At 47.7% G+C, this 22,134-nt stretch overlaps 3 protein-coding genes and 1 long non-coding RNA gene across 7 annotated transcripts in view; 3 read left to right on the top strand and 1 right to left on the bottom strand.

Moving 5' to 3' along the window:
- Positions 1 to 2,611: 2,611 nt before the first annotated feature.
- Positions 2,612 to 5,976, top strand: LOC100284854 (UDP-glucuronic acid decarboxylase 1). The gene is made up of 7 exons (NM_001157749.2): positions 2,612 to 3,228; positions 3,757 to 3,904; positions 4,000 to 4,079; positions 4,510 to 4,593; positions 4,675 to 4,749; positions 5,173 to 5,265; positions 5,331 to 5,976. Exons 1-7 carry the CDS (start codon positions 2,680 to 2,682, stop codon positions 5,517 to 5,519), a joined length of 1,218 nt encoding a protein of 405 aa, NP_001151221.2. The 5' UTR covers positions 2,612 to 2,679; the 3' UTR covers positions 5,520 to 5,976.
- Positions 5,977 to 7,435: 1,459 nt separating this feature from the next.
- LOC103651035 (uncharacterized) lies at positions 7,436 to 11,251 on the top strand. The gene is made up of 3 exons (XR_002750309.2): positions 7,436 to 9,155; positions 9,665 to 9,800; positions 9,906 to 11,251. It is a non-coding gene; the product is annotated as an uncharacterized lncRNA (long non-coding RNA).
- A 3,311-nt stretch (positions 11,252 to 14,562) lies between these two features.
- LOC100275821 (plant-specific domain TIGR01589 family protein expressed) lies at positions 14,563 to 16,537 on the top strand. Of its 3 annotated transcripts, NR_175400.1 has the most exons (4): positions 14,584 to 14,785; positions 14,951 to 15,056; positions 15,263 to 15,750; positions 15,911 to 16,507. NR_175400.1 is itself a non-coding variant. In NM_001149815.3 (3 exons), exons 1-3 carry the CDS (start codon positions 14,738 to 14,740, stop codon positions 15,682 to 15,684), a joined length of 576 nt encoding a protein of 191 aa, NP_001143287.1. In that variant the 5' UTR covers positions 14,563 to 14,737; the 3' UTR covers positions 15,685 to 15,899. The 3 variants fall into 3 exon arrangements, 1 of the variants encoding a protein (NP_001143287.1); NM_001149815.3 differs by lacking the exon at positions 15,911 to 16,507 and having other exon boundaries at positions 14,563 to 14,785; positions 15,263 to 15,899; XR_002267817.3 differs by lacking the exon at positions 14,584 to 14,785 and having other exon boundaries at positions 14,874 to 15,056; positions 15,911 to 16,537.
- A 2,092-nt stretch (positions 16,538 to 18,629) lies between these two features.
- LOC103651034 (metal tolerance protein 5) overlaps positions 18,630 to 22,134 on the bottom strand; it is a 34,118-nt gene continuing 30,613 nt past the window's right edge. The window contains exons 4-6 of one of the 2 annotated variants that reach the window (XM_008676627.4): positions 20,336 to 20,416; positions 19,648 to 19,881; positions 18,630 to 19,422 (exon numbers count right to left, since the gene is read on the bottom strand). In XM_008676627.4, the coding sequence (XP_008674849.1) occupies positions 19,072 to 19,422; positions 19,648 to 19,881; positions 20,336 to 20,416 (666 nt within the window). In that variant the 3' untranslated portion in view covers positions 18,630 to 19,071. The remainder of the gene's footprint in view (positions 19,423 to 19,647; positions 19,882 to 20,335; positions 20,417 to 22,134) is intronic. The other variant, XM_035966385.1, reaches the window with a different exon arrangement.

Here is a 22,134-nt window from a genome sequence, read left to right as displayed (position 1 = left end):
GTGTATTGAAAGGGAATTGGAGTCTTCGGCGAAGACAAAGGCTTCCACTCCACTCCATAACTCATCCTTCGCCGTCGCTCCGAGCATCTCACCATCTTCGGTATAATCTTCACTCATATTTTGTTAACCAAAGGAGGAGAAAGTAGCACAAGGGCTTATATTTCACTCAAGTATCGTTTTTTGGCGATTCATGCCAAAGGGGGAGAAAGTATTAGCCCAAAGCAAAAGGATCGCACCACCACCAATTTGAAATTTTTTAAAAGGTCTTGAAATGATGATGTTTTCAATCGGTATCTTATTTTCTCAGTTGGTATCTTATTTTCTAAAAAATAGCACCTTCAAAAATTAGTATCTTAAAACCCTCTTGAATACTAAGAGGAGGAATTTATTGAGGGGGAGTTTTGTTTAAGTCAAAGGAAAAGCATTTGAAACAGGGGGAGAAAATTTCAAATCTTGAAAATGCTTATTAAAATCTTATTTATTTACCTTTGACTAGTTGCAAAAGAACTTTGAAAAGAATTTACAAAAGAATTTGCAAAAACAAAACATGTGGTGCAAGCGTGGTCCAAAATATTAAAAATAAAGAAACAATCCATGCATATCTTATGAGAATTTCTATTGGCTCAATTCTAGGTAACCTTTGCACTTACAATTATGCAAACTAGTTCAATTATGCACTTCTATACTTGCTTTAGTTTGTGTTGGCATCAATCACCAAAAAGGGGGAGATTGAAAGGGAATTAGGCTTACACCGATTTCCTAATTGATTTTGGTGGTTGAATTGCCCAACACAAATAATTGGACTAACTAGTTTGCTCTAGTCTATAAGTTCTACAGGTGCCAAAGGTTCACAATAAGCCAATAAAAAGACCAAGAAAAGGGTTCAAACAAGAGAGCAAAAGATAACCCGAAAGGCACCCTGGTCTGGCGCACCGGACTGTCCGGTGTGCCACCGGACAGTGTCCGGTGCACTAGGACATTCGAAGCCAAACTAGCTACCTTCGGGAATTTCCAAGGGCGCTCCGCTATAATTCACCGGACTGTCTGGTGTGCCAGCGGAGCAACGACTACTTCGCGCGCAACGGTCGTCTGCAACCGCATTCAATGCGCTACAGTGCGCGCCAGAGTCAGAGCACACGCAGTTGGCGCACCGGACAGTCTACAGGACCTGTCCGGTGCACCACCGGACAGCCCAGAGGCCCCACAAGTCAGAGCTCCAACGGTCGAACCCCAACGGTCTGCTGACGTGGCTGGCGCACCGGACTGTCCGGTGCGCCATGCGACAGCATACTTCCAACGACCATTTTTTGTGGTTGGGGCTATAAATACCCCAACCACCCCACATTCAATGGCATCCAAGTTTTCCACTCTTCTACACCTTACAAGAGCTAGCATTCAATACAAGACACACCAAAGAGATCAAATCCTCTCCCAACTCTACACAAAGCTTTAGTGATTAGAGAGAGTGATTTGTCGTGTTCATTTGAGCTCTTGCGCTTGGATCGCTTCTTTTCTTTCTCATTCTTTCTTGTGAAAACTTAATTGTAACCGAGGCAAGAGACACCAATTGTGTGGTTGTCCTTGCGGGGACTTTGTGTCCCGTTTGATTGAGAAGAGAAGCTCACTCGGTCCGAGGGACCGTTTGAGAGAGGGAAAGGGTTGAAAGAGACCCGGTCTTTGTGACCACCTCAACGGGGAGTAGGTTTGCAAGAACCGAACCTCGGTAAAACAAATCATCGTGTCTCACTCTTTATTCGCTCACGATTTGTTTTGTGCCCTCTCTCTCGGACTCATTCTTATTTCTAACGCTAACCCGGCTTGTAGTTGTGCTTAAGTTTGTAAATTTCAGATTCGCCCTATTCACCCCCTCTAGGCGACTTTCAATAGGAATATAGGATGGCTGTGTTGTTTTAGCATCTACTAGGTGATAAACACCTTTATATTGATCTTGATGCAAGAGGCATGCATAAAGATTCTTTTTGGAAATATGTGAACTCGAATATCTAGTTCAACTGAAATATGTAGTCAACCAGGCATATTAATAACAAGAAAAATAGGAAGAAGAAATATTTACTTGATATGCTTCATATGCTAGAGATATTTTGTTAGGGCTAATGGTTTTTACCTTCAAGACCTCTAGGGAGGAAACCATAAGCAACATCTGATGCCACTACATGCAACTCCTCAACATGGTTCTTTACATGAATTCCGAGACTAACATCACTCAATCTTCTATCATCAATTGCTAGAGCATCTTGCGACAGGGGCTATCCATGGGTTTGCTATATAAGGCTCGTTGCCGGCTATGGGGACACGACAGGGGCGAAAGACCATGTATTTGACTTTTTTTTCTAAAGATCAGTCTACAAATTATTTTGTCAAATGATTTGTAATTGTTTTGGCTTCTTAAAAAATCTGCTTTAACGAGGAAGTCAGAGATAAAACTAGCTTTTAAAAAGTCAAAGCCCTCCTAGGACCTTGCTAACACGATTGTATTGTCGATCAAGGAAAAAGCAAATAATTGTAATCGGAGGGCCAATTTGCAAGGAACGAAGAAAAATGCAACCTTGCGCTGTTCCGCTCGTTTATTCTTCATCCCTGTCCACCTTCCCACACACCCACCAGGCCACCACCAGGTCACCAACCACGCACGCGCCTCCGCCTGCCCGCTCTCCCGCCATGAAGCAGCTCCACAAGTCTTCCCCTACCCACGCGCCATCGCCGGCGCACGCACCGGCTCCCAAGGCCGCCAAGACGGCGCGCCCAGGTCCGCGCTCCTGGATCGGCTACGTCCTCCGCGAGCAGCGCCTCCTCTTCGTCCTGCTCGGTGCGCTCATCGCCTCCACCTTCTTCCTCCTCCGGCCCTACCTCTCGCTCTCCCCGTCTTCCCACCTCCCCGACGCCCGCCCGCTCTTCTCCTTCGCCACCCGCTCCGGTGTTCCCGCCGGCTTCCGCCCGCCGCAGCGCCGCGTCGTCGTAACAGGCGGGGCAGGGTTCGTCGGCAGCCACCTCGTCGACCGGCTTCTGGAGCAGGGGGACAGCGTGATCGTGGTCGACAACTTCTTCACCGGCAGGAAGGAGAACGTCGCGCACCACCTCCGGAACCCCAGGTTCGAGCTGCTCCGCCACGATGTAGTCGAGCCAATCCTCCTCGAGGTGGACCGGATCTACCACCTCGCGTGCCCCGCGTCGCCTGTGCACTACAAGTACAACCCAATCAAGACGATCATATCCTTCACGACTGGATCTCGCCGGTTGATTTTGCTTACATTGAAAGCGACTCGTTCTGATCCCATCGTCTTCTTCTCTTTTTTGTATTTCTGGTGGCGGGTGGCGGGTGGCGGGTGGCGGGGCGGGTGGGTTAGTGTCAGATAGGAATGGAGGAAAATTGGGGATCCGTAGGGAAGAATAATGTTTTGTTAAATGCGATCACTCAGACTGCATCATCTGTATGTTCTCAAACTGGATTTCTTTCTTTCTTAAAGCAGCCAAAAAGTTAAAACGATTATGGCTAGAGATCCGTTTAGATAAACATCATTTGCTTGCTCTGGTTTTATTGAACAACGTTAGAGATCAGTTGATGCTTTGCTCAAGATTCTTGAAATAATTACCTCTCAGTATATGAGTTCAGTTATTTGCACATGCACGAATATGAGGGGAAGGATGTCGCCATTTTTTGCAGCATGTGTCCATTCAGTATCCATATAGATGGTGTGTTTCTTTTGTCTCGAATTTGGACTTCTTAACACTTTGTACAAGACAAATGTCATGGGAACTTTGAATATGTTGGGTCTGGCGAAGCGAATTGGTGCAAGGTTTTTGTTGACTAGCACAAGTGAAGTTTATGGTGATCCGCTTGAGCATCCACAGAAGGAGTCATACTGGGGGCACGTTAATCCTATAGGTAATTAACGATGTGATCTCCTAGTTATTAAGCCTCATAATTCTGATTGTACGTCACATTTCAACTTCTGAAAATCAATTTCTTATCCTTTTCAGGTGTTAGGAGCTGTTACGATGAGGGGAAGAGAACAGCAGAGACTTTAACTATGGACTATCATCGTGGTGGTGGTGTTGAGGTAACACTCTAGTCTTTGTGGTCAAATGTGGTATCTTGTGATTTCCGTTTACTTAAGTGTGAAAATAATGGAACTCAGTGAAACACAGCCTAAACCTTTTAATGTATCATAAATGATCTATTAGGTATGGTTCTTAATTATTGAAAAGATATGGAATGACATAGTTTTGTTATGAACGGATTATTGTGGGAAGCTAGCAGCCTTGAACATTATAATATTTCTATTTTGTGATCGGCATCTTGGGTTTATTCCATTAACAGTTTGAGACAAGTTACGACTGGTATGATTCGTTATTTACACTAACATGTTGTATATACAATCTAGCTCAATTAATATTCTGGTGGAATAAAACAAAACACTGCAGCTCCTTATTAGCTTAAAATTTGTTATCACTCCTTGAATATGTTTTACTAACCTGAATAGTTAACAGGTGCGTATTGCCCGTATTTTCAATACATATGGTCCTCGTATGTGCCTCGACGATGGTCGTGTGGTCAGCAATTTTGTTGCACAGGTTTGTTTGCTACATATTATAGACTATTTTTCTTAGTTGTGATATTTATGCATTTAAACATCCATATGATCGTCCTTGCAGGCACTGCGAAGGCAACCGATGACAGTCTATGGTGACGGAAAACAAACTCGAAGTTTCCAATATGTTGCTGATCTGGTAAGCACTGAACAGCCTTATTATGCATTTTGGTGTGTGGACTGTGATCTATGTGGGTCTTCTGTGCTGTTGTTCCCTCTGTAATTTCACTGGGCAATACTCTTCTGCATCTGTATATCTTAAGAATGAATACAAAATGTACAGAACTTTGTTATGCTTCATTCTACCATAAGGTGTATTACTATTCCGTCACAGATTCATTGTAATAGATTGCTAGCACCAATTTTCTAGAGGTACTGGGGAATTTGCCATTCATATTGTTGCCACTTGTTTACAATTTGTAGAGAGAATGTTCTGTAACTAAAATCTTATTGCACTTGGTTTATACATCGTACATTTGAGATGAATGGTCACCCATGGCTTCACATACCTTTGCATGCCTCTTATTTAAGTTGTTCATATTCTTACTCTATATGTTCTTAGGTTGCTGGACTGATGGCTCTAATGGAGAGTGATCATATTGGTCCTTTCAACTTGGGAAACCCAGGAGAGTTTACCATGTTGGAGCTAGCACAGGTTTGTAGACAATTTGTTTTTTTTAAACCCTTAAAGTGCACAAATGACAATCGCGCCTTCCCCAGGTTGTGAAGGAAACAATTGACCCAATGGCAACCATTGAATTCAAACCCAACACAGCTGATGATCCCCATATGAGAAAGCCAGATATCACCAAGGCTAAGCAACTGCTACATTGGGAGCCAAAGGTCTCTCTCAAAGAAGGCCTTCCGCTAATGGTTCAAGATTTCCGTCAAAGGATCTCGGATGAGTAATCAAAGCAATTCTTTTTTCCCCGAATGTGCCATGCACGTGTTTGTAATCAGAGCAATCGTATGATACTGGTCACCGGTTTGATTCTGAACGATGCTGCAACTACAGTCAGGAGCTCTTCACCAACTGGAGGCCTGGAGCCCTGTAGTACGATGTACTGTGTACACAACAGACTGTAGAATCACGCAGGCCCCATTTGGAGTGTGGGGATTCCATAGTATTTCTACGACATAGTACTATTTCTGTGAAATAGCTGAAAAGTTCATGGGTTCGTGTTGGTTTTTTTATATATATCTTGGTGAGGCAGAACAGAAGCAATCAATTGTTTTTTTTGTGCATGTGTGAAATTCCTGAATTGTGGGTGGTGAGAGATAGGATACAATGATGTATTTCAGGAGCTTTTGTAACACTTGAACATTCATCATGTGAAAAATGTAACTGAATGTGTTGGCCAGCTCACTGTTGTCGTTGCACATTCAACTGGCAATCCACAACTTCATTCCCCTTCCTCAAAATGTTTGACAGATAAAGTGAAAATTGGCATTGTCTTATATACAGTACCTGAGCAATTTTCTTGGATACACCTGCCATCAGAAGCTGACTTTCAAGACATCGAAGCTTGCAACATAGTAGGTGTTTCTGCAAATTCCGTAGCCTTCTACGTACTTGAGATGCACAATGAAACTAAGCGCTCTGTTCGAGCTGACGTTCCCACCCATTTCTGTTACGTCAGCAACTCTGACAAAGGCAAAGCCGGTGGCTTCACTGTGGGTACCGCCTCGTCCCTCCGACAAGCGCGATGTGGGACTCCTGATCGTCGCGGCGGCCGGCGGACGCCGAAGAACCTGAGGGACCAAGGAAATGGCACCTCTATTTCCCGAGGCTGTCGGCTGCGCCATCGCCGGCAAACGAGGCCTTCACGGCTACCCCTCCATTTCCATAGTCTGGTTGCCCTGCCTTTTGCACCTGGGACACATCACCTGGTGGTGTCAAAACTGAATGCTGCCAGAAATAATGAACCAGCAAAGGCAGGATTGCACTTGGTGGTGTTGATCAGTCCTCACAACACTCGGTGTTGAACAGTTCAGTGTAGGCAGAGTTTAAGCGCAAAAGTTTTGACAGTGTTCAGTTTAGGCAGCTTTTGTTCTGCAAGATAGTATAGGAAGCGTTCTTTGTGTTCATGTTCATATTCACTGTTATGTGCAGATGGTATTCTTGTTCAGTGTCAGGAATTAGAACTGAAAAGGGGTGATCTGGAGGTTGACAGAGCTTTTATTTTCAGATTTCATGATCTGAATACTTTCCTACCAAAAAGGGGTACTTTACTACTACATCTGAATATTTTTATTTTCAGATTTGATTTCTAGTTGATTTGGTTGCTAGTGCAAGCATTTTATGAACCGAATGTTTTCCAATTGATTTGCATGCATCCGAACTGAAAAGGGGTAATGCAATACAAGAAATCTGGATGTATTTATTAAGAAACAAGGCTTAGAAACACCCATTGTACTTATTGTTTGGAGAACCAAAAAGTTGTATCTAGGTACCCTCACATCTGCGCCCCATTCTATTCGGCTAATCACAATGGAGGTTTCGTGAGGTGTTTTATGTATTAATTAGTCTGCCACATCAGCTATTTTGATGACATATCACATCATTTAAGAAAGAAGAGTTTCGTGGAGTTTCATGGGGATGAAACCATGTTAACTCGTTTTCAAAGTCTTGGAAACTATGTGAAACCTCCGCTGAGAGTGTTTTGTTTCATCTTCATATAATTGAGTAAATCCTATTGTTTATTTATATGCAACATTTAAGAAGTATGTTGACATATAAAATAATGAGATGAAATTCTCTATTGAGAGAGGGTGTTTCGTTCATCCATAAAGCTGATGTGACATTTTTAGAAATAGGGACATGAAATCCTCGCTGTGATTAGCCTTGGGACCCAGCTCTGTAGCACCGCCGGACAGCCACAACTTCTCCCCGCCCCCGCCGTTCCCAAGGTAGGACCAGTGCCTTCTCCCGGCGACGCCCTGTCACAACCGGAGGTAGGGAGTCCGGCGGTCACCGGAGTTGAGCGCGAAGACAGGAGAGAAATTCAGAAGAGAAGAAAGGTACGAGTAGTATTGTACGGCCCAATACGGCCCACCAACTACATTTCAAAATTGTGATTCCAGAATTAACTCCCGTGTTCAGCCGCCACCATCCCCATTCGTGACACGCCCTGCCGCCTCCAGCACCTTCTCCTCGCCCCACCGGCTTTCTCAGCGCCGCCGGACACTCTGGTCGCCCGCACCTTCTCCTGGATCGAAGACTGGCGCCGAAATCCCGTCGGTCTGCGTTGAATGCCGTCATAGGTATTGTTGGAGGTCGTCATCCATCTTGGCAAGATAATCGTCGCAGCCCCATGGACACCGGTGCCACAGCACCTGCACGAGCTAGAAAGCGGAAGGGCAGTGAAAATGATGCATTCATCGAAGAAGTCAAAAAAATGAGAGAGTCTAGATTAGAAATAGAAAGAGATCGAAAGGCACGTGTTGACAAGTTCTTTGAGCTGGAGAAGAGTAAACTTGACCTTGAGCGCGACAAACATGACACAAAAGTAATGGAAACCGATACGAGTACAAATGGATGATGAGTCCAAACGGTATTTTAAGTTACTGAAAGAGGAGATTTTGGCGAGACGTTTTGGGAGAAAGCAAGATTAAGGCATCCTAATATTAGAGTTGCTGTTATTCTTATGTTATACTCCGTAATAATTATTTTCAACTGTTAGTTGTTGTGCCATGTACGATTGAACAAGTTGAGCAAGTTGATGTGTGAACTGTTGGTTAGTCTTATTCTATAATAATTCTTGCGAACTGTTTGTGCAGTGTTATTGTGGATTGCTGATTGTGCACTGGTATTCAATGAATATATATGCAGAAGTATGTTCTGAATTTTGTGGTAGCCTTCCTCTCTACTCCTTGCAGCATAGCGAACACGTTAACTTGCTTTGCATATTATTGTTCTTTCTGTGTTCAGGGAGTACTTATATTAGTCTGCATGGTACATTTGCTGGATTTGCATCGCAAAGCACCCACCATTGGTGGTACTAAGTTCACTGCTTTTACAGAGAATGTTCACAACCTAGCTGGTGATGTCTTACACGAATGATAATTCAGATGGTGATGCCTTTGCTGATTCACCATCAGGAAGTCCATCATCATGGAATTCTCATTCACTTGATGAAATAACAGATGCTGATGTATCTCGAATGCGGAAAAAGTGGAGCAGTGCACAGATGTATCTCGGATGCTGATGTATTCTCAGAGTGATTTGTAGTTAGTTCTAGTTTATGATTCATTGGATTTGCATCGCTTTTTAAAATCTACATGATATATGTGCTTCAGAATACCATAAATTTTGGATTTCCATGGAGCAAGAAACCTGCTATCTGTCACAGGCATCTTCATACATGACTTGCTATTTTGTTCTTACTGCCCTGGACTTAGCATCTTTTTAAATTTTCTCTTGGTGCCTTTAATTGAGCGCATATAATTGCTGAGGTTTATTTGAATGGACAGGCGCTGCAGGCTGCCGTGGAAAAATAGGTGGAATTGGTCATGTATGGTAAAATCTGCAGCACCAATCCTAGGGTAAGCCAGTGAAACAAATTATGCCAGATCAAGAAAAAGGTCATTTATGGTAAAGTAGTTGTGTCCTCCATCAATTTATGGGAAAGATCAACATTGATGTTCTGAAAAAAAAGATAAAATAAAATAAGCATGTTCGGAACACAACATAAAAAACTACTGTTGTTGGTTCCTTTGTCCTTCCCTCTCCCATAGATGTTTAGCTAGGTGTGTCTAGAGTTGATGGTGAATGTGAGGATCTGCGCTTTCTAGATTCATTTGACCAAAGGATGTAAATTTTAAGGTTCCTAGTCGTAAAATCACATCTGTGACATCGACATCGTTGTTGTCATATGGCTTGTAATGCGACTGTCGTTCCTTTCATCTTCAATTATCATTTTGTGCATGATATGCATGCCGTCATAATATTATGAAGTGTGGCTTCTTCCCAAAACCGAGCTACACCATGGAGGCTTCATGTAATCTATGTTCTTGTTCTGAAGAGGAAATAACCTTCCCGTCTTTTTATGCAGGATATCACACTTCATGAGCTTGATGCAGCAAATGCACAACCACAACGAGATCAAGATATTTTGTACCTTATGGGATAGATGATGAAGCCACGAAAGACTGAAATCACGGAAAAAACTATGGCAAGAAATCAATGAGGTTTCATTTTTTCACTTACAACTTTTTAGTTCTCTAAACAGTGCCAAATTTTGGTTATCATAGAAACTTATTTTTCACCTGATTTTAAATTTTATGTGTTGACAGGTGTAAACAGATATATTGACGAAGGAATCTGCAGAGCTTGTAGCCTTGTACGTGGTGTTTTGTTCATTGATGGGGTATCATTTTATTGCACTTGTGATTGAAAGATGCACTTATCATGGCCTAAGAGAAAAGTTAAGTAGAAAGCATGTTGATTTTGTTGTTTGCTAAACATGTTTTATCTGCCTCATGGTGCAGCAAGGTTTTAAAGTTGGCTAGTCGACTCTAGTCGCTTGAGCACCGATAAGGTGACTAATCGTGATTAGTCGTTGATTTGCTCGATTAGTCGAGCCTAGTCGACTCCTAATTGTCCACCTATAACAGGACTTTTATATATATATGTGTGTGTCTGTGTAGCAGGACAATAGTACACTGGTTTCACTAAAAGTTAAAGAGGTGCTCATTTTGGTCTCTGAATTCTGAACAGAGGAGTGATCGCCTGCGCGTGCTGGAGGGGGGACCTCCGTAGAGTGCAGCTGCCGCGCAATGGAGGGGGGCGCAGGTGACGCTCAAGTAGAGGGCCGCTGGAGCATAGCAAGGTGGCAGGGGAGGAGGGCGGCGGCGATGGAGAAGGGCGCACATGCGAGCGCGACTGTACGCTACGTAATGCGTGTACTGTATTGGTACAGGTAGGGTAAAACAATGTTTGAGTTGTACAGACGGTGAGTCGGCACATATAACAGAGACCATATTAGTGGCCCAAAATAGGCATACATAGTCGACCATTATACCTAGTCGGGGCAACTAGGACGACTAATCGCTTTCTAATCGCTCTAGTTGAGTCGAAGACCCTAATCGAGCTCGCTCTAGCGATAAGGCCAACTAATCGTGATTAGTCGGGCGACTTTAAAACCTTGTGGTGCAGTGCCACGTTTGTTGAACTTGATTGTGTCTTCTGTCTATTGAAAACCAATTAATGAAATAATGTTTTTCAGGTCCTCATGATGGATATTGAATGTTTTTCTTATCTTAACCGTGCATTAGAGAGTCCTTTATCACCAATTGTGATAATTGCTACAAATAGGGGAATATGTAATGTAAGGTATGCACTTTATTTGCCACAGTAGTCTGCAGCTAACTTCAATTGCGATAATAAGACCGTACATGTACTTGTCTATTAAGTTGCACCCTAAATACTTGCTTGATAAATCTTGTAATGGTTTTATCCAGAGGAACTGATATGACGAGTCCACACGGTATACCAGTGTATCTTCTAGATAGGTTGGTGACTATTCGGACAGAAACATATGGCCCTACTGAGGTGAAACAGGTTCTTTACTTGTTTTGGGCACAATTTCTAACGGCCCGTTTGAATTATTGGAATTGAATTCCATTCTAATAATAGTAATTTAGGCATATATCAATTAAGCTGATTTAGTTTTATACAAAATATAATTGTATACTACTATTAGCAAGATGTCGGAGATATTTATGTGCTATATTTTTACTATAGCGGAGTGAGACGAAGAGTGTCACGTAAGTTACAGAGTAGAAACAAATTCTACTACTGCATAAAATCATTTCACATCCCCCACCCATGAATTTGAGATAGACTAATATCTGAACTTTGAAAAGTAGTCGAATGTCAAATTCCAAACTAAATAAGTTACTTTATTGAGTGAATTCCAATTCTTTTAAAATGAAGGGATCCAAACACCCCGTAAGATTTTTCATGTCCAGAATTTGCATTGGTCTTTGCTCATTGCCCTTCACAGATATTGGCAATCCGAGCACAAGTGGAAGAGATCGATGTAGATGAAGAAAGTCTTGCCTATTTAGGCGAGATCGTACAGCAGATAATCTTTGAGGTTTGATTTGTGTGTGTGTGTTGTTATTTGGTAATTTCCACGAATACCTTGGATTAGTTTTCAAATATGAGTTAGAAGACTCAGGTCCTTGGAAGTTAGGCATGTATCTCGTTGGTCTGATCTGTGGCGTGCATGATTTCCTTCATTTTCAGAATCGATCTCACTGTGGCGTTCGGTATCACAAGCTGATTTCTCCTCCTCCTCCTCCTCCTCCTCCTCCTCCTCCCTTCATAGCAAGTGAGAAATGATGATAACAGATCTTTTTTTTCTCCCTCTTTGCAGACATGCTATTCAGTTACTGTCACCCTGCCAACTTGGTTGCAAAGACTAACTAGTAAAGGGAAAAGATCTGCAAGGTATATCTACCGAGCTTTCACTACCTGCAAGTATTTGCATCTCTGAGCTTATGTTCTCTATGAGGCTGATCTTGAGGAAGCTAGAGGTCTCTGTTCGGATGCCCAATCCTCGGCTCGTCTGGCCCAGGAGCAACAGGACAGATACATCACCTAGATTTTTCCTGTTGTTGAAAGCTCGAAGAAAATGTAGTTGCCAGCTCAAAGCCATGCTGTACTGCATCGATCTGCTCCACATGTTCTTATAGTCTATTCAGTCTTGGAGAGCACGTTTGGGAGAGATTATTTTTTTTGTAGTGCCTGCTTATGGCTTGCTTGTCCACATACTGTTCACTGATTAGATTGACCACTGGTGCGTGAATTGTCCTAAAAAACACAGCCTATATTTCTTTACAGAGTGTCTTCTTTTTTTTTCCTCCCCCTGCTGGTATCGCTCTGATTCCATCCGGCCATCGTTTTCGTGATTTCCTGCGGCAACGCGAAGCGTCTGCGGAGCATCGATCCTGTCAACGTTAGAGACCGCCGGCGACGGCGAAGCAGCGCGCTGCAACTGTCATCTAGTACCGCGGGTGTTCCACTTCCACCGTGCCGGGCCGAGCCGGGTCTTTTTTTTTTCTTCTGTGCCATGATTGGCACCGAAACGTCCGTGTCCAGACAGCGAAACGCTGCTGCTGCTGCATCCCGTGCCCGGCCTGGAGGCTGCTCTCGGTTCTCCTTCCCTCCCCTCCCGGGAGTCACCCGTTAGTTACCCTAGCCGAGCTATCTCATCCTCGCCGCGACGAGCTGCAGCCACCGGCGGATCGGAGAAAAAGCAGCACATGCACAATGCGGTTTAGACTTAGTCCACGGCATCAGCAATTCAGCACCACCGGTGGCCGTGGAGTTTTTGCGCGCGCGGCGAAAAGCCAGAGAGAACTCGGGGGGGCGGGGGGACTGACTCGCACGGCACCGCCGCCCGCCTCACGCGTTTCCTTCCTCCGGCCGATCCGCGCCCCCATCATTCCGGTGCAGTGCGCGGATCGGGCGACAACGACGACGTGGGGTGGGGGGCTGGGGGCGGGCCGGCGCCAGGGAAGCCGCGGGAAATGACGCACGCGCTGACACCAATTCGCCAGCAACACGACACGCCCGGCCGGGCCCGGCCCGCATCACAGCCGCATGCTCTCGCCAGATAACGCGCGCGCATCGCATCGCATCGCATGGGTCAGCCGGTTTTAGCGGCAGCCATGATTCCGATCGCACGTAGCCGTAGTACGTAACGGGCCTGCTAGCTAGCTTTTAGCTTCGTGTTCTCCAAGAAGAAGAAGAAGCGGCGGCGGCGACGGCAGGACCGTCAAGCTGGGGCCGTCGGAGCTTGACACCACCAAGTACCGAGACCTCAAAAGGCTTTTCGTACTGGGTGCATCGCACCTCGCCGCTCGGCGATCGCTCTCGGCCGCCTTTTGTTTCTACGTGTACGTCGCGGCGCCCGGAACTCGAGGACGAGATCGGACGGGCCTGTGATCGCGGTGGATAGGGGGGGGGGGGGACTCGAAATATCTCACGCGCGCACTGTAGTAGGTGACCGGTCCCTTGGCCTCTGCCTTTTCTTGTTCTCCCGGGCGCATTTTTTCTGTGGCGTGCGTGGCGTGCATGGAATAGAAACATGGATGACGCCTTTTCGGTTCCCGCCTTCCGTGTCTCGTCTCGGGTCGCATGATTGCACGTAACAGTACCTAAGCGAGAAAGAGGGCTAGGTGGTTTATACCGTTTGGTCTCCCTCCCGGCGGATGGATGGGATCTGACGGCCGTCGTACTGTACCCGGTGTGGGTCAGTCGTCCAATTATCTGTACGGACGCAATTTCGCCCGCCAAAGGGGAGGCGCCGCGTGGCGGGAGATGTGATGAGAGTGGGTGGGCTATGCAGCCAGTGGCGAAAGAAAGCCGTGCCACCCGGCCGCGGCTCCCATATTCCAGGAGCGGCCAAGGCTCCGTATGATGGAGCACTAGCAGTAGTGAGCACCCGAGACAACAGTATGAACAGCAGCGAATGTGTTCGCCCTCTATCCGGAACGTAGGACAGCCTGCAGCACTGCGAACCATTTTCAAATTCAAACAGGACACGCGCTTTTTTGTTTCCACATGTTCGCCACGCAGGGCACGGTCAAATTATCTTGTCGCCTAGTGCGAGGGCGAGCCAGCCAAGACAACCGCCGGCGCGGTGAATGATCCGACGGTCCTCAAGTGGACGCGCCTCCGCCGATCGGCTGAAAGGAACGGCGGAGGGTTGGCAACCAAGTTTCACCACAAACGAAAAGGGTAAGGCGAGGCGAGGCGTGGGCCCGCAAGAATCCCCTCCCGCGCCTCTCCGCGAATGGGGAGGCGGCACCCACGTGACCGGCTCGACCCCACGCCGCCCTCCCTCCCTGCCTGGCATGCGCATGCGCCCGATCGCGCCATGTCTCCCTCTCCTCCCGCGCCTCTATTTCTACCGCCCCGCCGGCGCTACCCGCCGCCCGCGCTCTCCATCCATCCCCGTCCCCCGCGATCGCCGAGCTCTACCTCCTCCAGCACACGTCCCGCGGCAGCATCCGTCAGAGAAGCTAGCTAGCGCTTCGATCCCCGATCCGTGTCGTAGACGACAGCGGGGCCCCCCGGCGGCCGGTTGTTTCTCGCAGCTCGGCCGGCGGCGGCCATGGACGACGACGCCTCCTCGTCTCCGGCGGCTTCGTACATCAGACTGGTAAGTTCTGCCGCGCGCGCGCGTGCGCGGACTATCTTCCGCGCCCGGCCCGTGCATTGAGAGTACGGTTCGATTGCCTCTTGTGCTGGCGTGCACGCAAGGTGGTGGTGATTGATGCAAGCTAGGTTCTGTGCGTATTATTGCGCACGCATGTCTGATATCCAGGTGCAGCATCTGATCGAGAAGTGCATCTGCTACAAGCTGAACAAGGAGGAGTGCATGGAGACGTTGGAGAAGCACGCCAAGATCATGCCCGTCGTCACGTCCACCGGTACGTCGTCGTCGTTTTCTTCTTCTTCTTCTCGATGGCTATTCTTGTTCTACTCTCGTGTTTCCACTTCGGCATTATTCTTGCAAGCGATTAACCAAGATTCAAGAGTATAGCTAGCTAGCGTTGACGCCAAAACCTACCAGCAGCCGGCCGTACGTGTCATTGACGATTTCTTCTTGGCATTATATATATGTATACGCTGCCAGTGTGGAAGGAGCTAGAGAAGGAGAACAGGGAGTTCTTCGAGACGTACAAGAAGGATCGGGGAGGAGGAGGAGGAGGCCCCAGGAACCTGCAGGAAGCGGCGGCTGCTGGTCACCATCCTCCTCCGCGTCTCCAAGTCCAACAGAGCTGCTGCTCACAAGAGCCGGCGCTGGAGCAGAAGAAGCACCCACCATCTGATGGAGTACAGGAACATAATCGCGTCGTCGTGGAGAAGGAGAAGAGGAAGCAGGACCCACCATCGGCGTCGGCGTCGGCTGATGGACAGGAACAGCGCGTCGTGGAGAAGAAGGAGAAGAGGAAGGACCCGCCGTCTGATGGACAGGAACGGCGCGTCATGGCGAAGGAGAACAGCCGGAAGGATCCTTCCGCTTCTTCCAAGAGATCAGACAAGGACAACGACTAGAGCTCTCGCTCGCTCGATCAGCCGTGCCGCTCCTGTGGCTACGATCGAATGTGGTCGATGCAGGAGGTACGGTACATCTATCGATCGAGAGAGAGAGCTGCTCTCTCTAGCTATCTATAGACTATATATATATCAGCATCGGTCGCCAGTGTGATTATGTGTGTAGGAGGCTGCATGACCATGTGTATTATGGGTAGACAGATTGATTAAACCTAGTATGATCCAGATCTCAGGACGATCGAAGATTCTCGATCTACAGGCGCCGCCGTACCGCGAGCAGGGGGAGGGAGCGACGGACGGTGTTGCGCTGCATGCGTGTGGGCCCTGCACACGTGGCGGCCGGGCGAATATTCACCCGGCTTAGCGTGTTTGAAGGACACGACACGACTGGTGGAGGTGGTGGTGGTTACTGTCAGAAGAAAGAGGCCGTTCTTGTCCCGGTGGTCGGTCTCGCGTCTCGACGTACGTACGTGCTCTGCTCTGGCGATCCGTCGAACAGACAGGACGGCCGGGCGCCGGGGCCAAGGCCAACAAAGCACGCGAGATTTCTTCCTCCCCCAGGCCCAGCCACCCTCCTTTTGGCGCCGGGCGCTTCTGAGCAGGACGTCTACGGTGGCTGGCAAATTCCCAGGCGTGCGCGTGACGTCTTGTTTGGTCGGAGCAGCCTGCAACAGCGCACGCAGTACACAGCCGGTCCAAGAGGCTCGGCCGGGCTCACTCCTGTCATGTTGACATGTAGCTAGGCACGTGCACACGTACTTGTGACCGCTACACAGGCCGGTATGCATGCCACTCGCTGTACGCGTCCACAAGAATCGAGCCCGGCTTTTGTGCTTCGGGAGTTTGGAACCAAGTCGAGTGTCGGGCACGGGGGCTGGTAGAGCTGACGTGCTCGCATCGTTGTCTGCTGCTGGCCACCGGCCGTGCTCTGGCTGCGTGGTCTACTCTACTGCTCTTCCGTCGTTTTGGCCGTGCTTTCCCCCCGGGCTGTACGCGTACGTCGTTTTCAGCTACCCGCCGCCGATCGAGCCATGTTTCAGGCACGCTACTCCAAGCAAGCAAGCTAGCTACTGACGGCACGGGGGTTTCATGCTAGTATCACAGATCACACACACACACACACACACACACGGCAGCAGAAATGGGGTGGACCAGACATTTTCCTTCCCGTACAAAACATTCAGCTAATAAGTGCCTTTTCCCAAGTCCTAGGAGGACGGTGTACCTTTCCCCCTCTCGGTTTTGGAGTGCTATGTACAACGAATATCCTGGGCGAAAATGGATTACGTTAGACTGAAAATTAGAAAGGTTTCAGCTGAAGTGACTTTGTAGTAGCTACAGACGAGATGATGATCTGTGAAGAGGTTTAGTTGCTTACATGAACAGATGCAGGGGCCTATGCAGTTTCGTTTTCAGATGTGATGCATCAATAATAGTGTCGGATACCATAATTCGGCGTACCCAGATCACAACCCTTTAGTGCTTAGACACTTGAGTAAGAAGAGATCATAAACAAAACACGCTTCCGACCTTACCAAGTCATGACTCGCTCGAGGCCAACCTCGAGCGAGTGACCTATGTCACGACTCGCTCGAGGTCAACCCCAAGCCATGACTTGCCCGAGACCAACCTCGAGCGGGAGACCCAAGTCACAACTTGCTCGATGCCAACCCCGAGCGGGAGATTGAGTCACGTCTCGCTCGAGGTCAACCACGTGCGGGAGACGTAGTCGCGACTCGTCCTAGACCAGCCTCGGGCGAGAAGCGTATTTTAGATTCACCTAAGGGCGTTTCGGATGACACTCCGGGAGCTACCCGCCTCGGCCAATCACTTTCGACCCCAGAACGTGCTTCTGTACATTCACATGCCCCGCTGAGGGTGCCAAAGGCAACAAGGACAACACAACTATGGTCTAATTTACCTTTAGTGCCCACGACGATGCGTAGGGCGCGAATACATGCACTATTCCCTTACTCCGACCACTGTTTCAACCACTCCGAGCGTGACTACATATAGCGTCTGATCCCGACCTTGGCCTCGGGAGAAATCTCTGCCTTGCCCGAGCACAACCTCGACCAACTGTCCCGGCAGACGCGCATTAAATGCCACATACTCTCCCGCGAATCTCGCAGAAGACCATGTCAAGCACTGTTTCAACTACTCCAACTCGACACTTCCTCACCCCTGTACAGGCTAAGGCTCGGACACATGTCCGTGCTCCCGAGCCCAGCCACGGCTCCCTACCCCATCAAGAGAATAGGCTACGGGTATCCTTCTCCTGACCAAAAGACAACACAAGGATGAGGGCCATCCTGCCTGCCACACCGCTACAGGGCTCGAACACAAGGACGAGAGTCATCCCGCTGGCCATGCCACTACAGGGCTCGGACACATCTCCTCTGACCACAACAACCGTACACTAACCCTTGTACTCTTTGGTCTCCTCCTTGCGACTATAAAAGGAGCCCGAGGCCTTGTACTACGAGCACTTAGGTGCAAAATAATACAAGCCTCCCCTTCCCGCTAAATGTAAGGTCTTCTTTTGTCCGAACTAAAATAAATTTTGTGTCTTCGGACCAGGATAAACCAAGGACACGCAACATAAATTTACTAGTTGGTTAGAACTTGGTTAGGACTCCGGTTTCTAAAACACCGTTAAATAGAAATCTCAACTTGGATGTGTGCATCCACCATACGACATAGGACATTTTTTATGCAAGCAACTCAATACAACTATAGGCACAGAACATCCATGTGACATATGAGGCAGCTCCACCCGCACACGCTCGTGGCATCACTACTTGAAAATGTGAAATCCCAAATGTGCAATAATGGGATGGTCAAAGGCAGTCTAGTTTAAGCTGCACTTACCGTCTCAAAACAAGAGCACGTCTTGCTTCTGAAAAGAGCTAGCCTTTTTTTAAAAAAAAGTGACAAAATATATATAAAAGAACAATTCAAAGACATAAATATCAAAACTATTTTCGACGTACTGGCAAATTTTAAAAAGTTTTGACTTTTTGAAGCAAGATATGAATTTATCTTACAGAAATACATACCTCAATCATCGGTCTCTCCATGCAAAAAGATAACGAAACAAACCTAGACTAATGAGCTGAAGACCAGTATAAAATAGGTCGTCGTCGTGGTGGTGGTGGAGGAGGAATCAGATTCTGTAGTCCATGATGCTACAAGGACACCATCGCAGAGAGCAAGCACTCCTTTACGTTCAGTCTCATCGCATGTACCCAACTGGTTTGCTGCGACGACTGACGAGATGAGCATCAGGTCTCAGAAGAAGCTTTCTGCGGCTACAAGTAAAATTGTTTCAGTTACGATTACGAAGCCGTGTCCTTCCGCCTGCTGCATCAGTTCGGTCCTAGCATGCTATTTCTCGTGGGACAAGGCGTGCTCGGGGCGGTGGGTGAATTCGTAGTCGAGGTGGACAAACGCGCGCTCGATCTCTGGCAGGCGCTCCAGCTTCTCCTGCAGGGCCTCGCCGATGTCGTGAGCCTCCCGCAGGGGCATGTTCGACGGCAGCACGATGTCCACCTCCACGAAGTAGTGGGAACCGAACGTGTAGGCGCGGACTGTGTCGATGTGCCGCACGGCCTTGTGGTGGTTCCAGCACAGGTAAGTCAGTTTCTGGAGGTACTCCGGCGAGGCCGACTGCCCCACCAGGGAGTGCACGTTCTCCAGCACCGTCATCGACCATGTCCTGATCGTGTAGATCGCCAGCTGCAGGGGAGGACGACAGTTAATTCTGGAGATAAATCATGATGAAAGAGTGTTTCTTGCAAGTTGCAAATGCAAAGTATTACCATAGAACAGTGAGTCATAACAGTATGATGGTAGAGCAAATGATGCCAACTACTCTTTCCCAAACTAATTAATACGTATAGAAAGGAATATATTAAGATGCTATATGGGATAGATGTGAGATCGAGCTTCTCATGTACTTACAACGATTGCACCAAGCGGATCGATCCAGCCCTCAATGTAATTGGCAAGTAGTGCAGCAACCAGGCCAATTACATTTGTGATGACATCGAAAAAGTGATCTTGTGCATATGCTTTGACAATTTCGTTGGTGAAGGAGCGGCAATATATAACCAGGGCAAGTTTTACCAATGTCACGGAGAGCATGATGTCCACAAGCCACTTTTCTTGATCACTTGTTAAGCTGAATTCATCTCCCTGGAGAATTAGATATGATCATATGTGATAATCAACAAGGGCAAACAATAATATGATTTACAGTTAGACCCTTAGACTGGTACTAAGAAAAATTACTAACCGTCCATGACGACATGACAAATTTTCAATTTATTTTTGTTCAAAAATCAATTTATTGCAGCATTAAGCACAAGAAAACAATGAAAAAAATATTTCTAACTATCCAAAGTACATAATATTTGTTTGCTGCAAGTAATTTGACTCTGCAGTGAAGGATAAAACGAAGCCATCTAAATTGCATACACTACTGAGACATGTCGGTTGTTACTCACAAAACAAGAGTTCACAAGAAACATTGAATTATGACACAGAAATAACTAAAACCCAATAGAAATATCTACTCTAAAGCAACCTGAAAATATAATTGGTAATGCCTCAAAGAGCAATGGAAATGAAATGTATTAGAGAGACTTACATCAGACACCAATGAACGTACTGATTCTAGAATTATCTGAAGGCCAAGGGTTGCCATAACAGAAGCAAAAACAAGTATTCCCTGAACAAAATATTTTAATGAATTTTCAGTATAGTGGTAAAGCAACTACAAATACATGATTGCTTATGTCGAAAGAGAAAACTACATGATTGACAATTATGTAAAATAGATTGGAACCCTCCAAACAAAACTGTAACTTAGTACCAGAGATACTATAGAAGGAATATGATCTAAAATAACTATTCCACTTAATACAATTACCATCTGTGCTTCTTTTCATATTGCCATAGCAAATTACCGAAAGATTTTGGAGGATGGGCAGTTCAGGTGTCTAGCAGATGCTAGGGCACAGCTTGATGTAGCTGCCAACTGGTTGCCCTGATAGTTTCCTTAGAGGTCGTTTACACCATGATTGTAACGGCAGTAAGGCGACATACGGCGGTCTATATGTCAAGGACGGTGTACCCTTGACTCGCCGGACCGCGGCTACACAGCTCGTAGCCGTCGGCTGTCTTCTCCGGTGGGGATTATGCCTCCCAACCGCGGGCTTAACAGAGGTAGAAAGGTGAGAGACAACTGATTATTGCTTGCCTTCAAAGGTCCGGTTACAATCCATTTATAAGGCCAGCAGCCAGAGCAAATGGAGAAGCTCACCTTGATTATAGGACCTGACCAATCTTAGTTTCCTTCCTAGCCACTAATCACTGGCGCATGTTCCTGATCTGCTCGACCCCCCCTGATCTGCGTGATCCCCTGCTGCGCGGTCGGCGCGTTCCTCAGCGCGGCGAATGTCCCGCGCGCGCCTCCCCCTACGGATATACGGTTGACCGTACATGACATCTCTCCCGGCGTCGAAGTCCAGCTCGTCCTCGAGCTGAAAGTTGGGAAAGCGGGCGCGGAAGTCGTCGAGGTCCTCCCACGTCGCAGACGCAACCTGCTCATCTTGGCACTGGACCAGCACTTGACGGACGCCACGGGCCAACCGACCCACAAGGATGTGACCAGGGGCGGACACCACCGCGCCATTGAGAGTCGCTGGCAGCACTGGTGGCTCTGCGGGCGGTGTGCCCACGAATTTCTTGAGGACACCCACGTGGAAGACGTCGTGGAGCCTGGCGCCCGCAGGAAGCTGTAGTCGCACCGCTGCCTCGTTGATGACGTCCTCAACGCGGTAGGGGCCGACGTAGCGGGGCTTTAGCTTCCCAGTAGGCATTCGTGGCAGTGACGCCGCCGACCATTGACGGAGACGGAGGAACGCCCAGTCGCCGACTTGGTAGTCCACCTTTCGATGGTGCTGGTCGTAGGCACGTTTCTGGGACTCCTGGGCTTGTTGTAGCTGATAGCGGACGTCGTTGAGGAAGGCGGCTCGTTCCTCTATTTCTTGCGCCACTGCCGCCACCCGCGTCTCGCCAGGTTCGTAGGAGCGGATGGAAGGAGGGTCACGACCGTACACCACCCTGAACGGTGTCGCGTGGAGTGAAGATTGGTAGGCGGTGTTGTAAATGTACTCCACCCAGGGAAGCCACCGAAGCCACTGCCGGGGGCGGTCGCTGGTGAAGCATCGAAGGTACATGGCGATGACGCGGTTGGTGGCCTCTGACTGGCCGTCTACCTGTGGGTGGAAGGCGGAGGACATGTACAGCTTCGAGCCGGTGAGTGTCATCAGCTCTTTCCAGAATGACGAAGTGAAGACCGGGTCGCGGTCCGAGACGATGGACTGCGGCACGCCATGAAGGCGAACCACCTCAGAGAAGAAGCTTGCGCCACCGATTCCACCG

Source organism: Zea mays, chromosome 3 (assembly GCF_902167145.1).
Source record: "Zea mays cultivar B73 chromosome 3, Zm-B73-REFERENCE-NAM-5.0, whole genome shotgun sequence".
NCBI classification, from domain to species: Eukaryota; Viridiplantae; Streptophyta; class Magnoliopsida; order Poales; family Poaceae; genus Zea; species Zea mays.
Note: the sequence above shows the minus strand (reverse complement) of the source record. Positions and strands in the feature narration are given on the sequence as shown.

Coding starts and splice junctions, on each gene's coding strand:
- LOC100284854 (NM_001157749.2), top strand. CDS start 2,680: ATGAAGCAGCTCCACAAGTCTTCCCCTACCCACGCGCCATCGCCGGCG. Junction 4,750..5,172: donor TCCAATATGTTGCTGATCTG/GTAAGCACTGAA, acceptor ATATGTTCTTAG/GTTGCTGGACTGATGGCTCT. Junction 5,266..5,330: donor CCATGTTGGAGCTAGCACAG/GTTTGTAGACAA, acceptor CGCCTTCCCCAG/GTTGTGAAGGAAACAATTGA.
- LOC100275821 (NM_001149815.3), top strand. CDS start 14,738: ATGGACGACGACGCCTCCTCGTCTCCGGCGGCTTCGTACATCAGACTG. Junction 14,786..14,950: donor CGGCTTCGTACATCAGACTG/GTAAGTTCTGCC, acceptor TCTGATATCCAG/GTGCAGCATCTGATCGAGAA. Junction 15,057..15,262: donor GCCCGTCGTCACGTCCACCG/GTACGTCGTCGT, acceptor ATACGCTGCCAG/TGTGGAAGGAGCTAGAGAAG.